This window comes from Staurois parvus, unplaced genomic scaffold, assembly GCF_062004578.1.
Source record: "Staurois parvus isolate SC_StPar_1 unplaced genomic scaffold, SC_StPar_1.0 ptg000175l, whole genome shotgun sequence".
NCBI lineage: Eukaryota > Metazoa > Chordata > Amphibia > Anura > Ranidae > Staurois > Staurois parvus.
In genome coordinates, this window is record NW_028317971.1 from 15,572,665 (window position 1) to 15,599,219 (window position 26,555).

Here is a 26,555-nt window from a genome sequence, read left to right on the forward strand (position 1 = left end):
TGATCTTGGCCTTTCCCTCCATACCAAGGCATTGCAAAAAATCCTTGACCTTCTATTGTTGCATACTCCATAATGTAAACTAAATGTGAAGCACAGCAGTGAAAGAGAATCCATTATAACACGGAGCTGAAACAGATGGGCAGAGTTAGGAAGCGACAGTCAGAGATCTCACCAGGCAAAACATAAGAAGTCACACAGGCTTCTGTGAGCTCAAAGCAGGATATCAGTTTTGGTTGGATTGGCCTCTCGCCTCAGTTCACATATGTGGTAGGGAAACACAGCGAATCGTGAGCGTTTTGCCGCATCGCATTGAAATTGCATTCCATTCATGCGTTTTGCCACAGGTGCCAATGTTAAATTAACGACACCACAAAACAGGTGGCAAAGTGCAGTGCGACTGCAAGAATTAGATCACCCAGGCGATCCGATTCCAGTTTGGCAAAGAAAAAAAAAATGCCTGCACCTTTTTCATGCGAGTGCGGTGCAAATTGAACCTATACAAAATGAATGGGCTCAAATCGCACTGCAAAAAAAAAAAAAACGCACATGATTTGAACAGGAATGCAATGTGATTCCTGTCCGAATTACATGCGATTTACCACATCGCTATAATGTGAACCCAAGCTCGGAAATCGAAAGAAAGCATAGAGTTATAAGCAAATTAATTCCCAATTTCTTTTCCATTTCCTCTACCTCCTGTGTTTCAACTGATCCCAGCTCGATGTCTTCAACAAATAACAGCACTTATGGCACCAACCAAGGTGGTCAGGAAAGTGTTAATATTAATGTACAGAAATATGATGCGTACTTTTAACACCAAAAATAACACAAGGGGAATAACCAGTTTGGAAAGAGAAAGTGAAATGACTTTGCAAACACAATACATGTTTTTAGATCTTGATCAATGATGTCAAAGCATGTCAAATCTCCTAATCTGCCCAGAATCTTCAAATTCTCAGGAGCCCATACACCAAACAATACATAGTTACTCAATACATCACTATGAATATACTGTCTGCGTTCCAACTATGCAAAGCCCTATATTAGGTTCCATTCACCAAGATGGAGGAGTTATTTTAACCCTGTTCTTTATTTTATATCATCATGTTTATTTTTTCCTACCAAAGTGTAACCCCTTCATGATGAAAGCAAAACAACCCTAATGCTTGAACACAATTTGTACCCATAGTAGGGCCCAGAAACAACACAGCACATGCTTTTTTAAACCTACCTAAAATACACAGAAACTGCCAACTGATACTAAATTTAAAATACTTTTATTATCTTACCTAAAATACACTGGCCCTGACCTATGACACTGACGGAGCATGACCTTTGACCCCAACAATGACCTAGCTATTTTATCTGTTTTATTCTTCATATGCACAATGTTTTTATTTGTACAATTTTCTCCTGTAGCAAGGAGAAAAAGATATAAAATGTATCTTTTTCTCCATTCAAGAGGAGATGAAAAAAAAAACAAAACAAAAAACACAACAACATGGGGCAGGCTTTACAGTGGCTGATCACCGTGATAGCCAATCACAGGCTATCACATCAATCAGGTGATCGGTAATCAGGCCCCACAATTGCAAATTACTAGTATGAGACCCGGAGCTGTCCCTAACAGCTTGGTCTCCATGCTGGGAGTGCACTCCCAGCACAAACACAGTACGGCATATTTGCTGCCCCACAAATAAAGACCCACTTCCGTGAAGTCACTTACTGTATGTGTGTACGCCAGGTAGCAAGAGGTTAATATTGCGAAGAGCAGTTAGTGGAATACCTATATGAACATTTGTACACTTTCCAATGAAGAGTTGTAGTAGTGGATTCTACTTATATAAAATGTTTAAGATTTTGAAGCCTAATACTTATTTATTTTTTTTTATTATTTAACCACTCCAAGTCGGACACTTTCACCCCTTCCAGTCCAGAAACATTTTTAGCTTTCAGCGCTATCACACTTTGAGTGACAATTACAGTGGGGATCGAAAGTTTGGGCACCCCAGCTAAAAATTTGTATTAATGTGCATAAAGAAGCCAAGGAAAGATGGAAAAATCTCCAAAAGGCATCAAATTACAGATTAGACATTCTTATAATATGTCAACAAAAGTTAGATTTTATTTCTATCATTTACACTTTCAAAATAACAGAAAACAAAAAAAATGGCGTCTGCAAATGTTTGGGCACCCTGCAGAGTTAATATCTTGTACTGCCCCCTTTGGCAAGTATCACAGCTTGTAAACGCTTTTTGTAGCCAGCCAAGAGTCTTTCAATTCTTGTCTGAGGTTGTCCATTCTACCTTACAAAAGTCTTCCAGTTCTTTGAGATTTCTGGGCTGTCTGTCACGCACTGCTCTTTTAAGGTCTATCCATAGATTTTCAATTATGTTGAGGTCAGGAGATTGTGAAGGCCATGGCAAAACCTTCAGTTTACGCCTCTTGATGTAATCCCCCATGGATTTCGAGGTGTGTTTACAATCATTATCCATTTGTAGAAGCCATCCTCTCTTTAACTTCAGCTTTTTCACAGATGGCATCAAGTTACCATCCAAAATTTGCTGAAATTTTATTGAATCCATTTTTCCTTCTACTCGTGAGATGTTCCCTGTGCCACTGGCTGCAACACAACCCCAAAGCATGATTGATCCAACCCCATGCTTAACAGTTGGACAGAGGTTCTTTTCATTAAATTCTGTGCCCCTTCTTCTCCAAACGTACCTCTGCTCATTCCGGCCACAAAGTTCAATTTTAACCTCATTGGTCCACAGAACTTGTTTCCAAAATGCATCAGGCTTGTTCATTTGCAAAGTTCAAACGATGATTTTTGTGGTGAGGACGTAGAAGAGGTTTTCTTCTGATGACTCTTCCATGAAGACCATATTTGTACAAGTATCTCTTTATAGTGGAATAGTGTACCACAACTTCAGTGTCTGCCAGATCTTTCTGGAGGGATCGTGCAGTCAAACGTGGGTTTTGAATTGTTTTTCTCACAATCCTGCGAGCTGTTCTGTCTGATATTTTTCTTGGTCTTCCAGATCTTGCTTTAACTTCCACTGTTCCTGATGACTGCCATTTCTTAATTACATTCCGAACAGAGGATATTGACATCTGAAATCGGTTTGCTATTTTCTTATAGCCTTCTCCAGCTATGTGAGCGTCAACTATTTTCAGTTTCAGTTTTCTAGACAACTGCTTAGAAGAACCCATGTTGCTGATTGTTGGGGCAAGGTCAGATGAGTCTGGGCATTTAAAACCTTTGAGATTGACATCACCTGGTCTTCCCAGACGATGATTGAGAACAATCCATGACACTGGCAGGTCTCAGCTTTGCAAAGGGGGCAGTGCATGCTATAAATTCTGCAGGGTGCCCAAACTTTTGCAGATGCCATTTTTTTGTTTTCTGTTATTTTGAAAGTGTAAATGATGGAAATAAAATCTAACTTTTGTTGACATATTATAAGAATGTGTAATCTGTAATTTGATGCCTTTTGGAGATTTTTCCATCTTGCCTTGGCTTCTTTATGCACATTAATACAAATTTTTAGCTGGGGTGCGTGCGTGTGCGTGTGTGTGTCAGTGATTGAATTCTGTGAATAACCATAACAGCCAGGCAGCTAGCATTTTCTAGAAAAAAGTAACTTAATTGTTTACTAGAAATCAAGAAGGGCGATTACAGTGTGTATATTGTTCATGACATCTAAATGATTCAACTAGAAAGTGGAGTCCCACTTTAACCTGGAAAGAGATTTCTTCTAAAGTAAAACATGTTTTATTTTAGGGTGCTGCACCAGGTCGCTATCTTCTACCGGTAGCCATTCCAAAGTTATACCATACTTGTTGGTTTCCGTCTTTAAAAGACTAGGACAGAAGAACTGTACTTGTTGCCATGGCAGCCAAATGCTCCCCCGTTCAATCTCCGAATGCAGAATAATGAGAGTGATAATCAATTGCTTTCCTGGGCAAAAACTGCTTTTTGTTTAAACACTTTCATAAATAAAGTCCAATTGAGCAGATAAATAGAATTGGAGAAAAGCAGCAGATTGAATTCTCAGTTTTCTAATCTGAAAAATGACAGTTGGAATCTGATTACTATTTTTAAGAGACCTTGTGTCAGAAAACAGCCCAGTGTAAAGCCTCTTTCAAGCGGGTGTACTATAGTATATACCCATGCAAGGGCTGAGTTTGCCCGCCCAGGAGTTCCATGCATCCTCGTGCAGACTATCCCAATCATTTCCATTGGGACACGGTGGCTGCACGGCCACTGCTCCCAATTTGACAGCCATGCAGGTGCACAGCCCTGAACGCACTCTGTGCCCCCACAGCACCACTATACACTATAGTATGCCCATGTGAAGGAGGCCTTAGAATCAAATCAATGGAACAGCCACCTTCAGAGTTGTAAAGAAGCTTTCACAGACCACATGTAAACCATAATTGGGAATGTCCTCCTAATGGAAAAAAAGAAATTCTGTCCAAAATGTTTAATTTTTCACTGTCATTATTTTAATCAAAACTTTACAATCTGCTGCAGCATTTTTACAATTCTGTCCCGAAGTCTGACAGTCCTGATCAAGTCTTGTAATATGGGCACCCCTGCCACACAATACAGACATGTCTACACTGTGCTTTAGTCTACTTCATTTAAAGTGATATTAAACCCTAATTTTTTTAACTCTAAGATGCTAAAAGTAATACTTACATCTTATGCCACTTTTTCATGTTTGAAGCACTGCCTTTTGGCAAATTCACCCAGTCCCCTGATGGCTGGCCTTGCTTTCGCGGCTTCAGGGTTGCTTGTTAGCTTGAGGGGCCCTATGGAGCCCTGCCATAGCTACTCTTTCCTGCGCCCTCTTAGGGGAGGACTACAGGCCATGTGATTACGCTGCCTGCGCCAACATGCACAGACTTCCCAAAAACACTAGACGCAGAAGACACACCACTAATCCTCCTCAAAGGGTTAGCAATTGACAGTGGCTTGCATAAGGCATGCATGCAATAGTGCCATAAATTATGGGACATGTAGTCACAAGGAGGCAGAGCAGAGGACTTTCTACTACAAAATGGGTGTATTTTCGCCAACCAGGATTTCAGGGAAGCAGCCCAAAAGAAGTCTGAGGCTGCATTTGCATACAAATCAGGTTGTGTTTCTAGACTTTTGTGAAGCAGTCATTTATTTCCCTCTACACAAATATAATTTGCCAAAAACATTGGGACGCCTGCCTTTACACACAGATGAACACTTTAATGGCATCCCAGTCTTAGTCCATAGGGTTCCATTATGAGTTGGCCCGCCCTTTGCAGCTATAACAGCCTCAACTCTTCTGGGAAGGCTGTCCACAAGGTTTAGAAGTGTGTCTATGGGAATGTTTGACCATTCTTCCAGAAGCACATTTGTGATGTCAGGCACTGATGTCGGATGAGAAGGTCTGGCTTCCAGTCTTCGCTCTAATTCATCCCAAAGGTTTTCTATTGGGCTGAGGTCAGGACAGTCAAGTTCCTCCACCCTAAACTCGCTCATCCATGTCTTTATGGACCTTGATTTGTGCACTGGTGCGCAGTCATGTTGGAACAGGAAGGGCATCCCCAAACTGTTCCCACAAATTTGGGAGCATGAAACTGTCCAAAATGTTTTGGTATACTGACACCTTAAGAGTTCCTTTCACTGGAACTAAAGGGCCAAGCTCAACCCTTGAAAGACAACCCCACACCATAATCCCCCCTCCACCAAACTTTACACATTGCACAATGCAGTCAGGCAAGTACTGTTCTCCTGGCAACCACCAAAAGCATACATGTCCTTGGATTGCCAGACAGAGAAGCATGATTGGTCACTCCAGAGAACATGTCTCCACTGCTCTAGAGTCCAGTGGCGGCATGCTTTACACAACTGCATATGATGCTTTGCATTGCACTTTGTGATGTAAGGCTTGGATGTGACTGCTTGGCCATGGAAGCCCATTCCATGAAGCTCTCTACGCACTGTTGTTGTGCTAATCTGAAGGCCACATGAAGTTTGGAGGTCTTTAGCTATTGATTCTACAGACAGTTGGTGACTTTTGCCCACTGTGCGCTTCAGTATGCGCGGACACTGCTCTTTCATTTTATGTGGCCTACCACTTCATGGCTGAGTTGCTGTTGTTCCCAGTTGCTTCCAATTTGTTATAAGACCACTAACAGTTGACTGTGGAATATTTAGTAGCAAGGTAATTTCATGGATAGACTTATTGCACAGATGGCAACCTATCACGGTACCACATTTCAATTCACTGAGCTCCTGAAAGCGACCCATTCTTTCACAGATGTTTGTAGAAGCAGTCTGCATGGCTAGGTGCTTGATTTTATACACCTGTGGCCATGGAGGTGATTGGAACATCTGAATCCAATGATTTGGAGGGGTGTCCCAATACTTTTGCCAATATAGTGTGTATGTGAACGGTCTCCTTAGAAAACACATTATTTCAGTTGTCATGCAATCCCATGCATTCTGAATCACATCAATGTGAACCAGGACTTTAGCTACTCGGGTACAAATTCCTCTGTGTTTAAAAATAAATTTCATTATTTTATAATTATTACATAGCTACACCTATGGAAAGCTGTCATGAGAGAAATATGTAGGTGGCGTTTGTGGCCATCTCCTGAAAATGCTAGCAGCCAGGCTGTCATGCAAATTCTTGAGGTTTCAATACTTTGTGACTCATGGACCTGCAACTGATATAAAATAAAGGAAAGGTCTTTTCACAGACTTCAAATTGCTGTAAGTTTGCACTGCGACTAAAAAGCCTTAAAGCCAATACTAGACATTAAAAGAGTAGTGTTGGATTTAGATAAAAACATGGTCTGATGCTGTCTCTGTCTCCCGCTGCCTCTAAGAGCAAGAACTGAGCAATCAAAGACCACTGATCATTCAGTTCTCGGTCCTCCGTGAGGAGAGATCAGTGACTGTCAGTCTGCTCTGCCTCCCCAGCGCTAACTGGAGTGCTGGGCTGTGGAGTGGGCAGGAGCAGATGCCGGTCCAGGCATCTGGGTGGATTCCGACATTAAGTTGGGCATGATCCAGAGCCTGGATCAGCTGAGTGATATCAGGCAAAAGCGTTTTTTGCAGAACTAAGAGCGCTCCTGTGACCTACAGAAGCAGGGCCAAAAGAGCTTTGGCCATACTTCTCCTTTAAGGGCTGCCACATATTTTTCTCATGGTAGGAATACTAAAAAAGACTAGTCTACCAGTAGAGGACTGTAGCTCACCATCATCGCGGCCTGGAGTATGGGGACCAGTCTGGCAGCACAGAGGAGCAAATAATAGGAAAGAAAATCTACTTTAACAAGTCCCCGAGACCTAGATGAGCAATCAACCCTTACAGTGTGGGAACAGCCCCACTGGAAGGGAAGAGTTTCAGGTTTCCTGGATTTAAGCTCGAAATTAAACACTAAACAATATTATTAGTCTACAAAAATGATCCATACACATCCACTACTTACTGACTTTGTAATCTACTTTTCATTAAAGCGGAGCTCCACCCAAAAGGGGAAGTTCTGCTTTAAGCCTTTGTCCCCCGCTCCCCATTAAGGATTGGCACCTTTGGGGAGTGGGTACCCAAATTTGACAGGTACCCGCTCCCACTTCGATCGCCTAGGCATGCACAGTGGGCAGCCGGATGTGAAGCCGCAAGCTGTCACAGCCGGGTGCCTACAGTGAAGATGCCGGCGCCAGGGAGAGAAGATGGCCGGTGAAACCAGCGGTGGAGAAGACACTGCTGGACCGAGGGACAGGTAAGTGGCTGTATTTTAAAAGTCAGCAGCTACAATTTTTCTAGCTGCTGACTTTTATTTTTTAGGTAGAACTCCACTTTAAATAGTTTCTTACTGGGTTTTTTTCTGCCTCCTCATAACATCCTCCGTGAGCTCCCAAATCTCTTCTTTTCTCCTCAGTTCTGTTTGTTTAGCTATAGCTGTTTGTTAGCTGCAGTCATGTGCACTGCTCTATGCAAACTACAAATCCCATAGTCCCTAACCCATCTCGGGAAATGACAAGAGAGGGCGTCTATGTTCCTACAGTGGGATCTGTAGCAACAGAAGGGAATTTTTTGAGTTAAGAATACATAGTTAAAAAGATTTTTTTAAGCCAGAGTTTAGGGTCACTAAGTTTAACCCTTTCCTACTGTATTCAAAGCTACAAAACAAATGACTGTTCCATACAATTAACGTGCTATTAAAAGAAAACAAACATGTCATACTCACCTGCTCTGTGCAGTGGTTTTGCATACAGCAGCCCCAATCCTCCTCTTCTCAGGTCCCTGATGATGCTCCTGTCCCCTCCCTCCTGCCTAGGACCCCCAGAGCAAGCAGCTTGCTATGGGGGCACCCAAGCAGGCTTGCTCCAGAGCCACTGCTCTGCATGTCCATTCACACATAGAGCCACAGCTCGGCCTCACCCCCTCTGTCTCCTCATTGGCTGTGATTGACAGCAACGGGAGCCAATGGCTCCCGCTGCTGTCTCAGCCAATGGGGAGGGAGAGGCCCCGGAGAGTCAGGGCTCCCGTGCACATCGCTAGATCACAATAGGGCTCAGGTAAGTATGATTGGGGGGCGCTGGTGCACACAAAAGATTTTTTTTACCTTCAAGAATAGTATGCATGAAGGTAAAAGTCAGTTAGCCTTTACAATCATGTTAAAGCCTCATTCATAGCAGACGTGTTGGGGCAATGCTGTCAGCCATTTCCAGTGTAGCCCTAAAGAACAGACAAGTCATAATGGCGTGTTTCCTATGATGTTAGTCCACACCACAAAGTTGCTGTACTGTGCACTGAAAAGAAATATGGCGTGTGGCCATTTTTTTCAGCGCAGTAGGATGTAACGCAAGTAGCACTGTATGGGAGTGTCACTTGTGACAGTTCAATAAAGTTCTTTGAGAAAACATTAAACAGTGCCATGCACCAGGATCTGCACGGTGTCTCCCAGCGAAAACTAGCGGCTGTGCAATTAGCGCAGCTCAGGGGTGTGAATGAGCCCTTAAGTAAATCTTCTGGTGCGTCCTTCTAGTGTCACTATTAGGCTGCATTTCAGCAAACGAGACTCTTGAAACTGTTTTGCATTGCTATTAGCTCACCACCCAGAGCACCTGATTAGACAGGAAGCTGAAAGTACGACGCATGTTTGGAGAACTGAAAATTGCCGTGTTCCAGCAAGGTAACTGCCAGAGGCTGTCAACACACAGCACAGAGAGAAAACAGTGAGACACGCAGCCTAAACACGAAGGCCAGAGATGATTGAGACGTACATACAGTAAGCCTGCATAATGAACGATTATATTAGAATAACAACAACAGAACGTGTATAGTATACATATACGGAAAGATAAACCCCTCACACTTCTCTACGTCCACAAATGTAAAATCTCTCCCCATGTTGCAGCTTGTGAATATCGGCATTTGTCTCCTCAATTGTTTTCCTTCCTCAGTGGTGAAGTATGGTGTATACAATGGGTTAAACCCCTTTCATTTATTTTGTTTCCTTTTGAGGAGATTTCTCTTTACTTCCCATCTCCAGACTGAAGAGAGCCTCATCATTTATACATGTGGCAACCCTTGTCACCCCCTTTGAAAAGCGATGAGGTGGATCACTTGTCAAAAAGGAGTTTGACAGGCATTGAGGAGGTGATATGTCATTCCCTCAAATACTGTTTTAACCATGAAAAAGCCAACCCACCGCAGCCCAGCCCCATTTACTGCACACAACCCAATCAAACAAAGCAGTGCCGGCGGTCACATGATCGGGAAAGGTCCCAATCGAAAGAGCAGACCAGGACCTTTCTGTGAGTACCGGACATGTGTGCTGGGAGCGCGCAGGGTGCACGCTCTCAGCACATATGTTTTTTGTTAATTGCACGCAAATGTGCAGCCGCTCGGCGTCTAGGCCCAGATGCCAGGAGGCCGCACATTTGTGTGCGGCCGGCGTGAAGAGGTTAATAATGGCATGCAGTGCCAAGATGTGGTTTCTAACGCGAGTAAAATCCTCTCTTGTATTAAAAGAGGTATAGACTCCAGAGAGAGAGATATCATATTACCCTGTACAAATCATTAGTAAGACCTCATCTGGAATATGCAGTTCAGTTTTGGGCACCAATTCACAACAAGAACATTGGGGAACTGGAGAAAGTACAGAGAACGGCAACCAAACTGATAAGAGACATGGAGGAGCTCAGCTACGAGGAAAGATTAGAGGAACTGAATTTCTTTCTTGAGAAGAGGAGATTAAGGGGGGATATGATCAACATGTATAAATACATCAGTGGTTCATATAGTGAACTTGGTGTAGAGTTATTCACTTTGAGGTCATCACAGAGGACAAGGGGGCACTCTTTATGTCTGGAGGAAAAGAAATGTAATCTCCAAATACGGAAAGGTTTCTTCACAGTAAGAGCTGTGAAAATGTGGAATAGACTTCCTCAAGAGTTGTTTCTGGCCAGCTCAGTGGATTTATTTTAAAAATACCTGGATTCTTTCTTGGATACACAGAATATAACTGGTTACTAACATTTGTAGGTAAAGTTGATCCATCGAATATCGGATTGCCTCACGGGGGATCAGCAAGGAATTTTTTCCCCTGCAGGAGGAAATTGGATCATGCTATGCTGGGTGTTTTGCCTTCCTCTGGATCAACTGTGGGTGTAGGATTATAACTTTTTTTTTGGTTGAACTGGATGGACTTTTGTCTTTTTTCAGCCAGACTAACTATGTAACTTGGGTGATCTGCAGCACTTCAGCACCACATTTCCATGTTATTCTATTGTGACCAATCCATCTGTCAATCAACACTCAGAAAATGTGCAGGAGCTTCTTTGAGGCACGATTATGTGCTTTTGACCCAAAGAGATTTAGCCATTTTTGAGCCCAAGACTACTTTCACACTGATCCAAGGCAAAAATGTGTTTTTGCCATATTTTATACCAGACATGTGACTCAAAAACCACACCAAAAACGCAACGCAGATGTGTTCGTATCAATGGGGAGTTGCGTTTTTGGTGCAGTTTTTTTTTTTAACGCGCCAAACCAGCACCAAGAGGGATTTTAAAAACTGCAGTGGACGGATCGGTGTGAAGAGTTCCACTGGATTACATGGCCATGTGTTTTTCTTTGGCAAAAAAAAAAAACAGATCAGTGTGAGAGCCGCCTTATAACTGTCTCCTCCTAGTGCCTAGTTTTCCATTAGCTAACACACAAATGTTCAAGCCATAAGTGTAGGGGAATCGTGCAAACCATACTCCAAAATCACAAACACTCTTACACTCAAGTGTCAATCCAAGCTTAGATAGTTGTTACTTGTGATATTGGTAATCAGGACAAATACAGAGTACAAAGCTCCCCGATGGCGACACACATAGCAATAAAAACCTGACAGATCCTAATCATTCTTAAGAAAAGAAAAAATATTACCTTTAGATACACTTTAATACCACGACAGCCTGAATCTAGGCAGAAGCTAATCCAAATCATCTCAAAAGCCACCTTGCATGCTCTCCTCCTCTGCCACAATACAGGGTTAATAGCCCTGCACTGGTGACCAGAGCTTCAGGCAGAAGCCCACAGTGCTAGACCGGGGGGGACAGGACATAATACAGCTTATTCCTGTCCCCCAAGTTGTCTTCACCACGTCTAGAAGCCTAAATGCAATGATTCGCTGCCGTGTGATTGGCTGATCAGCAATTTGCGTTACCAAGCAATTGAACAGGTATACCTAATAAAGAGGCCGGTGAGTGTATCAGGATATGACACCTGTGTGAATTGTTTCAGCAGGGATCCAACAGTGAGGTTACATGTCACAGGCATACATGAGTGTCGGTCAATACCAATGGGGTGTCTTCCCCTGTATGTAGAATATTAAAGTATACCTACATCCAAAAATAAAGTTCTTTCAGTATGTTTGCCATCATACAGTTTTTTTTTTAACCCCTTACCGCCCACTGCTGTATACCGTTAAACAGTTCTGAACACCCACGGGTGGGAAGGTTTGCAGATTATGCGACCACTTACACCGGAACGCACGTGAATACACCACAAATGCAACTCAGTTTAAAAGAAAAAAAATGGACCATAAACACACATCACAACTGCATTACAACCACGGGGATTATTGTGTAAACAAGTCCTAAACACCTGATTTAAACCCCCCTGCTCTGGCGTCACTTTAAACTGTTTGAAACCTCTTGGGGTGGGAAGGATCGGCAATCATCTGCCCACTGTCACATGATCAGAAGCTGGTCATCGATCTTTAGTCTGGACCGAGCGCTGAATTTCACGGCTTAGTCTTTGTGCTGGAAGTGCGCAGTGAGTGCGCTCTCAGCACACAGACTTTGGCGGCTCAGCGACACATATGTGCAGTGTGTGGGTTTTAAAGCTCACCCATTTGCCGCTACGCATATATATTGGGTGGTCTTAAAGGGGTTAAGCAAATCATGTTTTTGAACCTGCTGCAAAGTTTATTACCTGGAGATCCTGCCAGTGACAGCACTTCCTGCTGGAGGCTGACAACGTTACGTCAATTCCTTGTAATTAGCAGTAGTGTTGTCGGCCTGCCATGCAAGCTTCTTCCCTGCAGTTTTAAGGAGGCCTGCCTGGACCAGATAGGCAGATCCGCTGAAGGAAATGGCATGGCGGACTGACAATGCTCTCCCTGATGACTTGGCAGTGGCTTAGCGTTTTCAGGCTGTCGTGCACATTCCTCCATTTGGCCGCAGAGCTGATGATTTGGTCTGCAGGAGGCATGCATGGTTCTGATGTGTGATCCAACTGAAGAAGACCACATGGTGGGATGACAACCCTGTTGCTTACGGACAAGGCTGTGGCTTAGAGTTGTCAGGCTGTCATGCACATTCCTCCATTTGGCTGCAGAGCAGACGATTTGATCTGCAGGGTCCTGATGTGTGATCCAACTGAAGGAGATCACATGGTGGGATGACAACCCTGTTGCTTACTGACAAGGCTGTGGCTTAACGTTGTCATGCATACTCCTCCATTTGGCTGCAGAGCTGACGATTTGGTCTGCAGGAGGCATGCATGGTCCTAATGTGTGATCCAACTGAAGGAGATCACAAGGTGGGATGACAACGCTGTCGCTTACTGACAAGGCTGTGGCTTAGCGTTGTCAGGCTGTCGTGCATACTCCTCCATTTGGCTGCAGAGCTGACGATTTGGTCTGCAGGAGGCATGCATGGTCCTGATGTGTGATCCAACTGAAGGAGATCACAAGGTGGGATGACAACGCTGTTGCTTACTGACAAGGCTGTGGCTTAGCATTGTCAGCCTACAACAGGAAGTGCTGTCACTGGCAGGATCTAGATGAAACATGCATTAACAGAAGCGGATTTCCCCAGCAATAAATGTATTCAGTGATGGCATGATCTGGGGTTCTCATACACTTTCATGCAGTGCTTGCTCAGTGATCACCCTGGGCATACATACTCCATGTACCAGGACTGACATAGAGGAGACAATCTGTCCATTGTATGGCCCCAGCTGTACACACACAGCCCTCTATATATGTATATGATCTCATCTGGTTGTATAGAGGATGGTGCAGGGCTCTGTCTGCCCCTCTCCTCCTCCATCCCCCAGGTATCCCTCCTCCACCCTCGGGTCTACATTCCTTCCCCCGCTCCCAGCCCCGCCCCTCCTCACCTCTCTTGTTCAGGTCATACCCCACCAGCAGGAAGTAATCTGACAATCTCGCCATGTCCCCGTTCCCCGGGCCGCTCTCTCAACCCCGGACTCCTCCCGCCGCCGCCATCTTTCCTGCCAGCACCGGCCCGGTATTGCGCATGCACGAATCAGGGCTGACCGGGTGGGGTCTACGGGCGTGACGTAAGGGGGGCGGGCAGGGGTCAGGGGGAGGGCATAGAACGTGACGTCAATGTGAGGACCTCCCCGAACATGTAACTAAGAGATGGCAGTAGGCGGGGCTAGGAAGAGGATGGGGTAGGGAGGGCGAACGATAAGTGAAATAAGGGGCGTGGTCTTTTCGGGGCGCTGTCATGTGCGAGCCGCTGCTTCGGTGACAGAGCGGCCGGTGTTATTGGGAGGAGCTTAGGGGGCGGTGACGTGTGAGACGATCACAGGGCTGCCAAGTGTCAGGGGCCTCCCTGCTCATCAATGCTGAGATTTACAGGAAACCGCCGCCGGAGCACACTGCATGTTTGTGCCAGGCTGGAATCACAGCGAAAAGTGCATCCATCCCAATCTACAGGCACATGGGACCCACAGGGGTCTACTTACCAACTTTTTCACTCGGGATTCACTCAACTTTCACCCATTTTTACATAAAAATAAATTTAAAGGAAAAAAAAGTGAATCTTAGATGAAAGTTATAACAGCAAACCGAGTTGCTGTGCATAAAAAGGAATTAAATGTCATTTTGATAGTTCAAAAAAAAAAAAGTGCAACGCACTTGTCCTCAAACACGGGGGTGTGCCTGTCCGTACTTCTGTACGAAGGGCCGTCTCTGCACATATAGGATGAACACCACGCTCACATCAAACCTGACTTACAAATTGTGCGACTTACAGTGAAGTCGCACGATTTAAGAATCGGCTGACTTGACGATTTCAGGTGCGATTTGCAAGACATCTGACCCTCTGTTCACATCAAGACCAACTTTGAAATCGTGCGACTTACAGCGAAGTCGCACAATTTCATAGTCGGGGGACCCGACAATTTCAGGTGCAATTTGCAAGACATCTGATACAGATGTCTGTGAATCGCACCAAAAGTAGTGCATGTACAACTTTTAAAATCGGTGCGGCTCCGACCAAGTCAGAACCGCACTGATATGTCCGCTCTAATAGCGGAAAATAGAGCGTGACGGCTTGCAAGTCGCAAGACATGCAAATCGCATGTCAAGTCGCATCCAGTGTGAACCAGCCCTGACACAGATGTCTATGCGAATCGCTCCAAAAGTAGTGCATGCACTATTTAGAAATCGGTGCAGCTCCGACCAAGTCAGAATCGCATCGATATGACCGATTTAATTGCGGACAATAGGGTGCAACTTAGTATGCAATTTGCAAGTAGCATGGCATGCAAACCACATGCCAATTCGCACCCAGTGTTTGGGGTGAAAGAGGTGTTCTATCTTGCGGGCAGTCCCATTCATGTCTACTGGGATGTAGTGGCTGCACAAATCTGGCAGCTGTGTGGATGCATGTCCCCAAACACAGTGTGGTCTTAAGCCGGCCATACATGGGTCGAATTTCGAAAGAATTTTATTTAAAAAATCTTTTCTAAGAATTTTCATTCGGATTGCACGCCATTAGTTGGCCACATCAACAGCCGATTTTCAAGCGACCATCGAATTTGAGTGATCGGGCATGTTGGAAATTGTTTGAAAAACATATGAGATTTCTAATCAATGATGGGAGAATTGTGCGAGAAATGTAATTGAAAAAGAAATGAGCACGAGCTGTGATCTGGAAAGAAAAGAAAATTCTTGGCCACCAAAATTCTTTTTTGTAGCAGCATGAGGTGAAATTAAAGACTTGGTTGGTTGAATTTCAAAATCAATGGTGGCACCCATTGGGTTACAAAACACGAAATTTCCAATTTTACAAAGAAAATTTGCTTGGAATTTGACTCATGTATGGTCTGCATAAGTCTTCGGTTACACTGGATCCAGCTTTTAGCCCTGGTTCACACTGATGCACTGTGTGAATTCCGCACCGCATCAGAATTGCACCCCGTACATGCGAACTGCAGCGGGTGGGTATGATAACAACACCCCAAAATCGGTCTTCAAAACGTGGTGCGATATGCAGAAACGGATCGCATAGGTGTGAATACCCATGCAATCCGAATCTAGTACGGACCCAAAAAAGGGTCCTACACCTTTTTGGTGCGGATGTGATGCGATTTGAGCCATACAAAATGTATGGCTCCAATCACACCGCACAGAATTCGCATGTAATTTGCACAGGATTGCGGTGCGGTTCCTGTGCGAATCACATGCAATATACCACACTGCATATGTGTGAACCCAGCCTGAAATCATGCAAATTCAAGTGAAGTCGCATGATTTCAATGTCGGATGCCAGTGCGACTTGGAAGACATGTGCAACTTCATATATAATGTGAAGTTATATATATAGTATATAAACATATGCTCAGCGTCCAAGTCAGGGGCAGACTGACCATTTGGAAACTCAGGCACTGCCCAAGGGCCCGGGGTCAGTAGGGGGCCCCATGAGATGCCCCTGGTACCTTTTTTCATAGGCTTTTTTGAGTTTGGGCAAGGACACAGGGGCCCCATGATCCCCTATTGCCCGGGGGCCCCATGAGTTGTCAGTCCGCCCCTGGTCCAAGTTAATATTCAATCAAAAGTCCTTAAGCTCATTCTGTAAATATTGTAGGTCTTTCATTCTTCCAGAATTTTCAGCATGAATATTTGAGTGCTCACTCCTTATATCACCAAGATGATGTGATCCTCTTTTCACAAAGTGTTTACCCCTCAAAAAACAAAACAAACATAGTGCATTATCTCTTTTACAATGCAATAAATCCAGGTGTATTACACTCACATAAATGTGCTCAACAGTGACAAAACTTCACCATGTGCCACCATTCTTAATCTGTAATTCCTACTCTTACCCTCCAATCAAAATTCTTCACTTTGTAAAGGGAGATCAATATTGTGGATTTCTTTGACAAAGCCGTAATGATGAAACGCATCAGCAGTGATGTCAGACGCCAACCGGAAGTTCAGCAGCAGCCATCTTGGTTGAGGTCCGAGCTAGGAGCTGTATGCTAGACGCTGATATACATCACTATATTGTAAGCGCTTTTTAATATATAATACATTCATTTATTCAATTTGTTACACTATGGTTTGCCTACTTTGATTATATGTATCAACATGGGAGGGGAGTATCGGTAGGAGTGAAGACTGTGTGAATTGTAGCAGTGATTATATACAGGCGTACTTCAGTTTATGAACGCCTCGGTTAACGTAATTTTTGGTTTAAGAATGAAAATCCATTGAAAATAATGCCTTGGTTTATGAATTTTTTTCGCAATAAGAAGTAAGTTTCCCCATGATGCATTGCACCTGGGAGGTTTATAGCGCCGACCCTGTGCCTTTAAAGTGAAGTTTATAAAGAGTTTTGAACAAATAAGACTTTTTTTTACTTTTTCCTGACCTCCGGAACAGATTCATTGGTTTTCAATGCATTTACAAACTATTTTTTAATCATGTCCCTGTACAATATTTATGCCTTTAAAGTGCATTCTATAAAGAGTTTTGAACAGATAAAACTTCTTTTGACTTTTTTTCTCACCTCCGGAACAGATTAAGTGGTTTTCAGTGCATTTACAAATTCATTTTTAATCATTTCCCTGTACAGTATTAATTGGTTTTCAATGCATTCCTATGAGAAACCACGTTTCAGTTTATGAATTTTTCACAATATGAAACGTCCCGGAGAACGCATTAAATTCGTAAACCGAGGTACGCTCGTATATCCAAAGCTTCATGTTTTAGAATATCTGATAAGGTGCATGAGGTGGTGGATCACTTTTGCATTCTGCACTGATTGGTGGTCACTTGATTTGGATAAGTGTGCACATATTGGTCGATTGGTATCTATTTGTTATAAATGCTACACTATGTGAATTTCTGTTTCTTCGGAGAGCAATTTATCACATATGAAGAGTAAAATGATTAAGGAGAAATCCACAAAAACGCTAATAGCCTAAAGTAGTGTGCATTATTTAGAAATGATTAGAAATTATATAGAAATTATTTGTATTGCATACTTACACTGGTCCCGCTTGGTACAAAGTATGTATGCATTACTCACAACTGTTGGGTAGCTAGGGAGGATGGAAGTCACTGTAGTAATCAGCTGCGATCTTCCAGGTAAAGCTCAGGTTCTGTATGAGCCACTTCTCCTTTAAATACTGAACACGGGGGTAGCTCACTCTGCACCACCACCATTCACAGAACACATTGTATTTTTTTTTCCATTAATACAAGGCATCCTCTGATTGAATGAGGTGGAGATTTAGACAACAAAATCCTAAATTAATAAGAATTCAACTACAGGTGAGTCTACTTATTCATTAAACAGGTGTCCAGCAGACAGTTGATTATAAAATTGTGTCACTTAACAAAGAGAACCCCTTCCCACAAGAAAGGTGAAGGCTACAAGAAGAACAGCAAAGGTTTACTTATCAGTCAGAATACTGTAGCAAAAGTGATACAAAAATGAAACAAAGATGGAAGTGCAACCATCTCACAGAGACATCCAGGCTGTCCATGGAAGTAACCACCTCGATAGGAGCATTTTCTGATGAGAAGGGTTGAAGAAAATCACCATGCAAGTTCACTGCAGTTAGCTAAAGAGGTAGAAAGGCAAACTGGGGTGATTGTTTTCCGTGACACAATATGGCGTGCATTGCAGAGGAATGGCATGCATGTGTGTCGCCCAGGACAGAAGCCTCTCCTAAATCCCATGCACAAAAATCCCACCTAGAATTTGTCAGGGCCCATGCTGAAAAAGAAGATTACTGGACTTTGTAGTCTGTAGTAATGAGACCAAGATAAATGTTTTTGGAACTGATAGCTTCAAAACTATATGGTGTCGCAAAGGTGAGGAGTACAAAGAAATATCCATGGTGCCTACAGTGAAGCGTGGTGGCAGTGTCCTTCTGTGGGACTGCATGAGTGCTGCTGGTGTCAGGGAGCTGCATTTCATTGATGGTATCATGAATTCACAGATGTACTGCTCTGTATTAGAAGAGAAGATGCTACCATCACTCCGTGCCCTTGGTCGTTGTGCACTTTTCCAACTGGACAATTATCCAAAACACACATCTAAGGCCACTTTTGCATTTCTGAAGAAGAACAGGGTGAAAGTGATTCAGTTGAACCGGATAGCGTATGTACTCTCCAGCGCCTCAGGATATGCACAGCCAAAAGGGAAGCCAAGGGTACCAGGACAGCGACAACCAAAGGAAATGCTTCAGGGGTGCAGCCCTCCTCAGACGGGGAAATCAGCCACTGGATAGAGAGAAAACAGGTGGCGCACACACCTAGTGCATTATCCAAGGTTTATTGTAGGAATTAAATCATAAAAACATACTCACAGACGAAGCATGTATCTAAAAAGCATAGAAAAATGACAATGGCCGCAACGGCGGGCAAGGTGTTCTCACTGTCAGTGCGGTCAAATTGCTGACGCGTTTCGGGGACGAATCCCTTTCCTCAGAGCTGCTGACCAACCTCTGATGCTGATGCACGATGAATGGAAAGTAAAGTAAGAGCCCTGCTGTTGATGCCTCTATCCGCATCAACAGCAGGGCTCTTACTTTACTTTCCATTCATCGTGCATCAGCATCAGAGGTTGGTCATCAGCTCTGAGGAAAGGGATTCGTCCCCGAAACGCGTCAGAAATTTGAACGCACTGACAGTGAGAACACCTTGCCCGCCGTTGTGGCCATTGTCATTTTTCTATGCTTTTTAGATACATGCTTCGTCTGTGAGTATGTTTTTATGATTTAATTCCTACAATAAACCTTGGATAATGCACTAGGTGTGTGCGCCATCTGAAAGTGATTCAGTGGCTAAGTATGTCTCCTGATCTGAACCCAATCGAACACCTATGGGGAATTCTGAAGAGACAAGTTAAGCATCACTCTCCATCCAGCATCCAGGCTCTAAAACAGGTCTAAAATGGAAAAATATAGATGTTAAAATATGTCACCAACTTGTTCATTCCATACCTAGAAGACTTGGAGCTGTCCTTACAAATTATGGAGGTCATACAAAATACTAGATGTGGCAGTTTTTGTTGTGGGGTGTATTCATTTTTGCATCAACTAATTTGAGTAAAACTGAAGATTTTGTAATCTAAGTTATATTATTAACCTTACTTTCATGTAATGAGCTAAACAAATGTTCTATAAAACTCAGTTTTGTCAAAATTGTGGAAATTGTTCTTGTGTTTATTGAGATGTTGATTAAAATCTTACTTTTCAAAAGGGGTGTACTAATTTATGCTGATCACTGTAACTATGCAATGCAAATAATTCCCAGAATTCAGCTTTAAATCCTTGTGATGATGTCAGATGTCCTTGTGAAGTGTTTACAGTGTGACCAAAGCATGCATATTCCATGGCTATGTACATAGGGTGGCCGGACATGGGAAAGGCTGCCAGGAGTCCTCATTTCTCTGGAGAATGCTGTCACAAGATATCAGGTTAGATTTGCACTAAAGTCTTTTTGTTGCTATGTTATTTTGTCTTACTGTCTAATAATGTGCAGAGAAAGCAAATTGAAATATTTTATATTCCAGTACACCCTGATGATGGCAGTCGGTCCCACTGAACTGCAATGTGGTTAATTTGTTTACATACCAAGCAGTCCTGGAAGTATTTTAACCACTTGCCCTCTAGAGGATTTACCCCCCTTCCTGATCAGGCCTTTTTTTGCTATTCGGCGCTGCACTATTTTAAACTTTAACTTCTTAAAACAGATTGTAGGGTCTCTCCAAATGCGATAGCCAGTTTCCTGACTACCTAACATCTTTTGAGACCCTGTTGGCTAAGACACAAGGGAAAAAAAAAATGGGTGTCATGCCTAATTCCATGTCTGCTACAGACACATCTTTTTTGGGGTGTCCTTTGGGTTGGGGTACCAGGAATGACATTGGGAAAATGCCTCTCATGCAGCCGCCTAACTACATCTGGGTTAGGGTTTGGGCCACAGCACCTTCTGGATACAAAAGAGCCGTGATGATCTCTTCCTGGAATTTTAGGAAGGATCCACTTCGTCCAGTTGCTTTGTAAAGCACAAAAGCATTATATAGAGCCAATTGAAATAAATAAACAGACAATGTTTTGTACCAGTGTCTGACTTTTCAGGAAACTAAGTATGGCTTCATCATCTGGTCGTTGAAGTCAACCCCTCCCATGGTAAGGTTATAGTCATGGACACAGAGGGGCTTCTCAACAACACCAGCTGCTGTGGCAATTTGGATGGTTGTATCTGTGTGAATGGAAGACAGGACGAAAACATCCCATTTGTCCTTCCACTTCACTGTGAGCAATTCCCCATGTCTCAAGCAGGCTTTTTCCCCTAAGCTGGGTATTTAAAAGCTGTTGGGGGAAGCCCCGGCGATTAGGTCACACGGTGCCACATGCGCCAATTCCAAGATTGTACAAATGTCTAAATAGTGACATGCTTGAATAAAAAATTGTCCACGTGGTACCCCATATGGAAAAAGGATGACACCAAGTCCCAAACTATCTTGCCAATGCTCCCCATGTAGTCTGGGCATCCGGGGGGCTCCAAGTGACTATCTTTTTCCTCGTAAATCCTAAACTTATATGTATAGCCTGTTGCCCTCTCACAGGTCTTATACATCTTGACCCCATATCTGGCACTCTTGCTGGGGAGAAATTGTTTAAATGCAAGGCGGCCAGAGAAATCGATGAGGGACTCATCAATGCAGATGTTTTGCTGCGGAGTATAGACATCTGCAAATTTTTGGTTAAAAATGATTTACAAGGGGCCGAATTTTTAGTGGAGCCGGTCAAATTCATGGTCACCCCCAGGACAACAGAGTGTGTTATCATTGAAATGCATAAAACGCATTATACTCTCATATCTATGCCTGGCCATGGCAGTAGAGAACATGGGCATATGATGAATTGGGTCTATGGACCAATACAACCGCAATTCATTGTTTTTAGTAATGCCCATGTTGAGGGTTAAGGCCCCAAAAAACTTTAAATTTGGAAACCGTAATGGTCTGGCAAGGTTTGAATTTGGGTTGGCAGCGATAAACTGTTGTGCATATAAATTGCTTTGATACACAATCAATACATACAGATCTTCTGTGAAAAACAGCTCCAAAAAAATCAAGGGGAGTAGATAAATTTGCTATTTCCACCTGAATTCCGGGTTGGGCAGTAAATGGGGTAAGTACGGGTACTGCAGAATTTGTGGACTGCCAATCGGGATTTGTAAGCACATCCGGAAGGATACTAGGGGCTCTACGGGCCTGTGTGCGAATTCTTGGTGGCTGCGGAACAATACTTGTGCTCGCCACCGCACCAGCTTGTACTGCACTTATGGGACTCGCCACATCACCAAGTGATACTGCAGTGCTGGTATGTGAAAGACCAGGATGTACTAGGCTGCTGGTGCTTGCCAGTTCACCAAACGGTAGAGCGGCACTAGTACTGGCACTCTGCTGCATATGAGAGTCATCATGCGTTTGTAACATCCCAGCAACCTGAGAATGGGGTCGGGTACACCTGATCTTAGCAGGGACCTCTTCTCCATCGTCTGCACAATCTGTCAGGCTGCCGCTGCTGTCTACAGGTTCGTATTCTGAGGCTGATTGTTTCAGTGACTCTTGCCCTTCGCTCTCATCTGACATGGTCAGAATTCTGTAGACCTCTTCACGAGAGTACCTTTCCATTGACATTTTGGCAACTAACTTTTTAGGTACCTAATGCGATTCACGGGAAAAAGAGCACCTGGCTGTAAGGGACTGCTTGAACCACTACAAAAACATTTACCAGCAAGTGCTAACAGAGATCAGGCCTGTGTCAGGAATGGACTCACCATTAGTGGTGGGACTCATCTGCCGTGTGGGCTGCAGTACCAGGGCAGGCCAGCGGGTGCTCTCAGCAACCAGAAGCTCACTCCTGCAATCAGCCATCACCTGAGGCCTATTGCAGGAGGTGTATTGAGGAATGGCCAGACCTGCAGTCAGTGCCTTGCTGTATGTTTCCCATGAGCCCCTGTACCTGCATCCTGTCTGCTTCCTGCCTGATCCTGACTCTGCTTTGATCCTGACTCTGAAGGAACTCCGCCTGTCCTGACCTCGGCTATTCTTGACCACTTTTCCGCTCGCTCCTGGTACCCTGTTTGCCCGTTTGCTACCGACCCGGCCTGCCCGACTACGTTTGATTGTATATATGGTTATCTGTTGGAGGTTGGGCTGTTTGCACTGTGTTATGTTTACCTTGCACTGCGTTTGTGTTGTTTGGTCTTTAATAAATTGTCTTGTTTACACTATATCTGAAGCCTGCTTTTCCCTGTGTCAGTCCACACACCTCTGGTCATACCTGGAGCCCTGACAGCCTTATTCTACAAACACTGCGGTTTTGTGTGCAATGTATCAAGTGACAGTGACCTACTGACACTGCATTTGCTGGGGGGAAGGGGGGGGGAAGCATAGGGGCTAAAAGCAGGTGCTGGCAGGTTCTGGGGCTGATCCCGCTAACGCTGCTTTTTTGGGGACACTATACTAATGTGAACGCTGGTATAGTGCTGATCTGATCAAAGATATTGATCCGTACAGACACTATACTAGCAATGGAGGTTTATTGTGTGTGAGTGTATTCCTGGCAATCAAGGGGTTAAATGTGATTACTGGTGTACTGATGGGCAATCTGACGCTATCTGGGAGGGGCGCTAACAGACGCTAACGCTATCTGAAGTCGACGGCGACACTAATACAGTGATCAGCAAAAAAATCTGTTCACTGTACTAATGACACTGGTGGCAGGACAATGAAGGGGTTAACTGGGGGGGTGGCTATCATTATTATTATTATTATTATTATAATACAGTATTTATATAGCACCAAAGGGTTTGCTCAGCACTGTACAATAGCAAGGGGGACAGAACATGAGACAAGACAGTAATCAAGGGGTTAAATGTGTCCTAAAGTGTTTTAACTGTGAAAAGTGTGCTGGTTTTACTCACTGTGTCTTGATTCTTCTCTCTGGGACGGAATGTGCCTAGAGAGAGAAGATGTCATCATTTCCTGTACCTGTGTAACTGTAAACACAGGTATGGAAAGATCCCTGATAGGAGAGGGATCGATCATCCGACTTAGACCGACCATCACTGGCCTAAATCGGATGATTGATCCCTTGATGATCAAATCACGGCACCCATGGGTCGGCGGGGGCGCTCACGCGCCCCTCCCGGCCTGCAAAAGCCACAGGAGCATGAATCACGTATATATACACGTGATTTTGCGCACCCATGCTGCCCTGTAGCAGTATTTCTACTATAGGGTGGCGCGGAAGTAGTTAAAGTCCAACTCCAGGCAAATAAAAAATGACTACTTGTAGTGGGGCTATGCCTGCCATGCAAGGGTTAATTGATCATTTAGGGTTCTAGCTACTGTGTGCCCTATGCTTTAACAATCATGGGTTGCCCTACTTTTGATACTGTTGTAATGGTGCAGCTGCACTCCTGTCTGTTCAAAATAACATAAAAATGTAAAAGAAGAAAACATTTGTTCTCTATATGCCCCATTCTCACTGCAATGCAGCCCGGAGGTGAGCTGCAGTGAGATGTAATAATATGAAAACATGCTGTATATTATCACACCTCACTGGATGGCACGGCATATCACCGCACACAAAAGTGCAAAACAGGGTCACCTTGTGCACTTCAAATAAAGCTGGCAGGAAAAAAAGGAACAATGTGATTAAATGTGCATCACACCGCCCCCTGCTGCACGTTACTGCAGTCTAAAATGTACAGCTGCCTGCACACTAAACTGGCAAGTGTGAATGGACCCTTACTCCCTTGCTCAATCCTCTGCCCCTCCAGCCTCTTCTCTCTCGTGCTCCAGCCATCTAGGATTCTGACATCATCAAGACCAAAGCAGGGTCCATAGCCCTGCATTTGATGTGTTGAGGGACAGGCCACCACAGGGGAGAAGCAACCATGCAAGGGTTAATGTCACATTTTAATATTAAAAAATACATACTTACCAGCCCTGGAAGTCCAGCGCTGTCTTCCTAATTCCAAACCACTGTTTTTATTCCTGCAGTGCAATTTTGAATTTAGGAGCTGGTTGTGACTTCCTGATCACTCATAGCCGGCCTCCTACTACAGGGGATTTGCCAACTGGTGGAGATTGTCCTGAAACCTTCAGCATGTCTGGTGGACAAGGGTGGGGGACGCAGACCAAGAGATATATTATTCTCGCCTAAGAAAGGAATAAGGAAGTGGGAGTAAGTACCTGCTGAAAAAGGTACTTGCTACAAGCTTTCCCCCCCCACCAAAAAGCAAATGTGTATAGGTAGAAAGAGGGGGTAGGATGATATCATGTGTAGTGCTACTATATTGAGGGCTGCTAAGTGTTTGGGTCCCCCCAACTGCACAGCCACGCAACATGCAATTTCCACGCTTCCATCGAAAGTCAATAAACAGTCCATGAGCTTCTTTTTTTGTTGTTTTATCAGGGGTTAGCAACTTGGATGGGGTCTAGGGGTATATTGGATGCCCAATGGAACATTGAAAATTTGTGGAGGACAACATAAGCACAAAAAAATGGCAAGAATCCAGGAAACAGTACAAACATTTCCTGCAGTACTTCTCCTGAGCCTTTCCTATCCTGTGGCATTCCCTACCCCAATCTGTCCGACTTTCTCCTACTCTGTCCACTTTTAGGCGATCTCTGAAAATGTTTCTCTTGAGAGAAGCTTATCCTGCCTCCACCTAGCAACTGTACATGTATTTTCTCCATCGGCTCATTCCCCACAGTTATTACTTTTTGTATCACTTGACCCTCCCTTTTTAGATTGTAAGCTCTTACGAGCAGGGCTCGTAACTGTACTGTTTGCCCTCACATTGTAAAGCGCTGCGCAAACTCTCTAAGATGGCTGCTGGACCTTCCTGAGGCTCCGGCGGCGTGATGTCACGGCATGCGGCTCCTCCTTGTTGCGTTTCGTGCGCATGCACGTTATCAAAAAGGGTGTGCATTTTAGAGAGTGGCTGGTCAGTTTTATGCTGTACAACTCTGCTTTTTGATGATTTCTCCACGTGGATGACTTTGTATTTTTATCCTTAAAAATCTATTTAATTACTACACTATGGGCACCCTCTTTCTTGGCTCTGTATTCAGCTAAACAATTTTCAGGACCCTATCCGGAGAACGGCTGCAGGGCAGTCCCAGGTCCACAGTAGGGAGTCTCTTTCCATGCTGCTTACTTGGTCCACATTAAAGGACGCTTCTGGCAGATCTTACAACCATCATAAAATTCAACATATTGCGCTTTTATCATGCGCATCTGGTGAGTGCACATTTTTTTACCATATCTCCTGCATGAACTTAACCACTTGCCTACCAGGCACTTATACCCCCTTATTTACCAGGCCAATTTTCAGCTTTCAGCACTGCCGCACTTTGATTGACAATTGCGCGGTCATGCAACATTGTACCCATATGAAATTTTGATCATTTTTTTCTCACAAATAGAGCTTTCTTTTGGTGGTATTTAATCGCCACTGGGCGCTTTACTTTTTGCGCTATAAATAAAAAAAGTGCAAAAAATTTGAAAAAAAAAAAAAAAGTTTCTTTGTTTCTTTTAAAAAAGTTTTCAAACAGGTATTTTTTCTCCTTCACTGATGTGCGTGGATGAGGCAGCACTGATGGGCACTGATAGGCGGCACTGATAGGCAGCACTAAAGGGCACTGATAGGCAGTACTAATGAGGTGGCACGGATAGGCGGCACTGATAGACAGCACT

The 26,555-nt window shown here is 43.9% G+C and overlaps 1 protein-coding gene across 6 annotated transcripts in view; it reads right to left on the reverse strand.

Annotated features, from left to right (window-relative positions):
- SBF1 (SET binding factor 1) overlaps positions 1-13,849 on the reverse strand; it is a 151,457-nt gene extending 137,608 nt beyond the window's left edge. For 3 of the 6 annotated variants that reach the window (XM_089676986.1, XM_089676984.1, XM_089676982.1), the window contains exon 1: positions 13,680-13,849. In XM_089676986.1, coding sequence (XP_089533112.1) covers positions 13,680-13,734 — 55 coding nt within the window. In that variant the 5' untranslated portion in view covers positions 13,735-13,849. The remainder of the gene's footprint in view (positions 1-13,679) is intronic. The other 3 variants (XM_089676987.1, XM_089676985.1, XM_089676983.1) reach the window with 1 other exon arrangement.
- Positions 13,850-26,555: the final 12,706 nt, after the last annotated feature.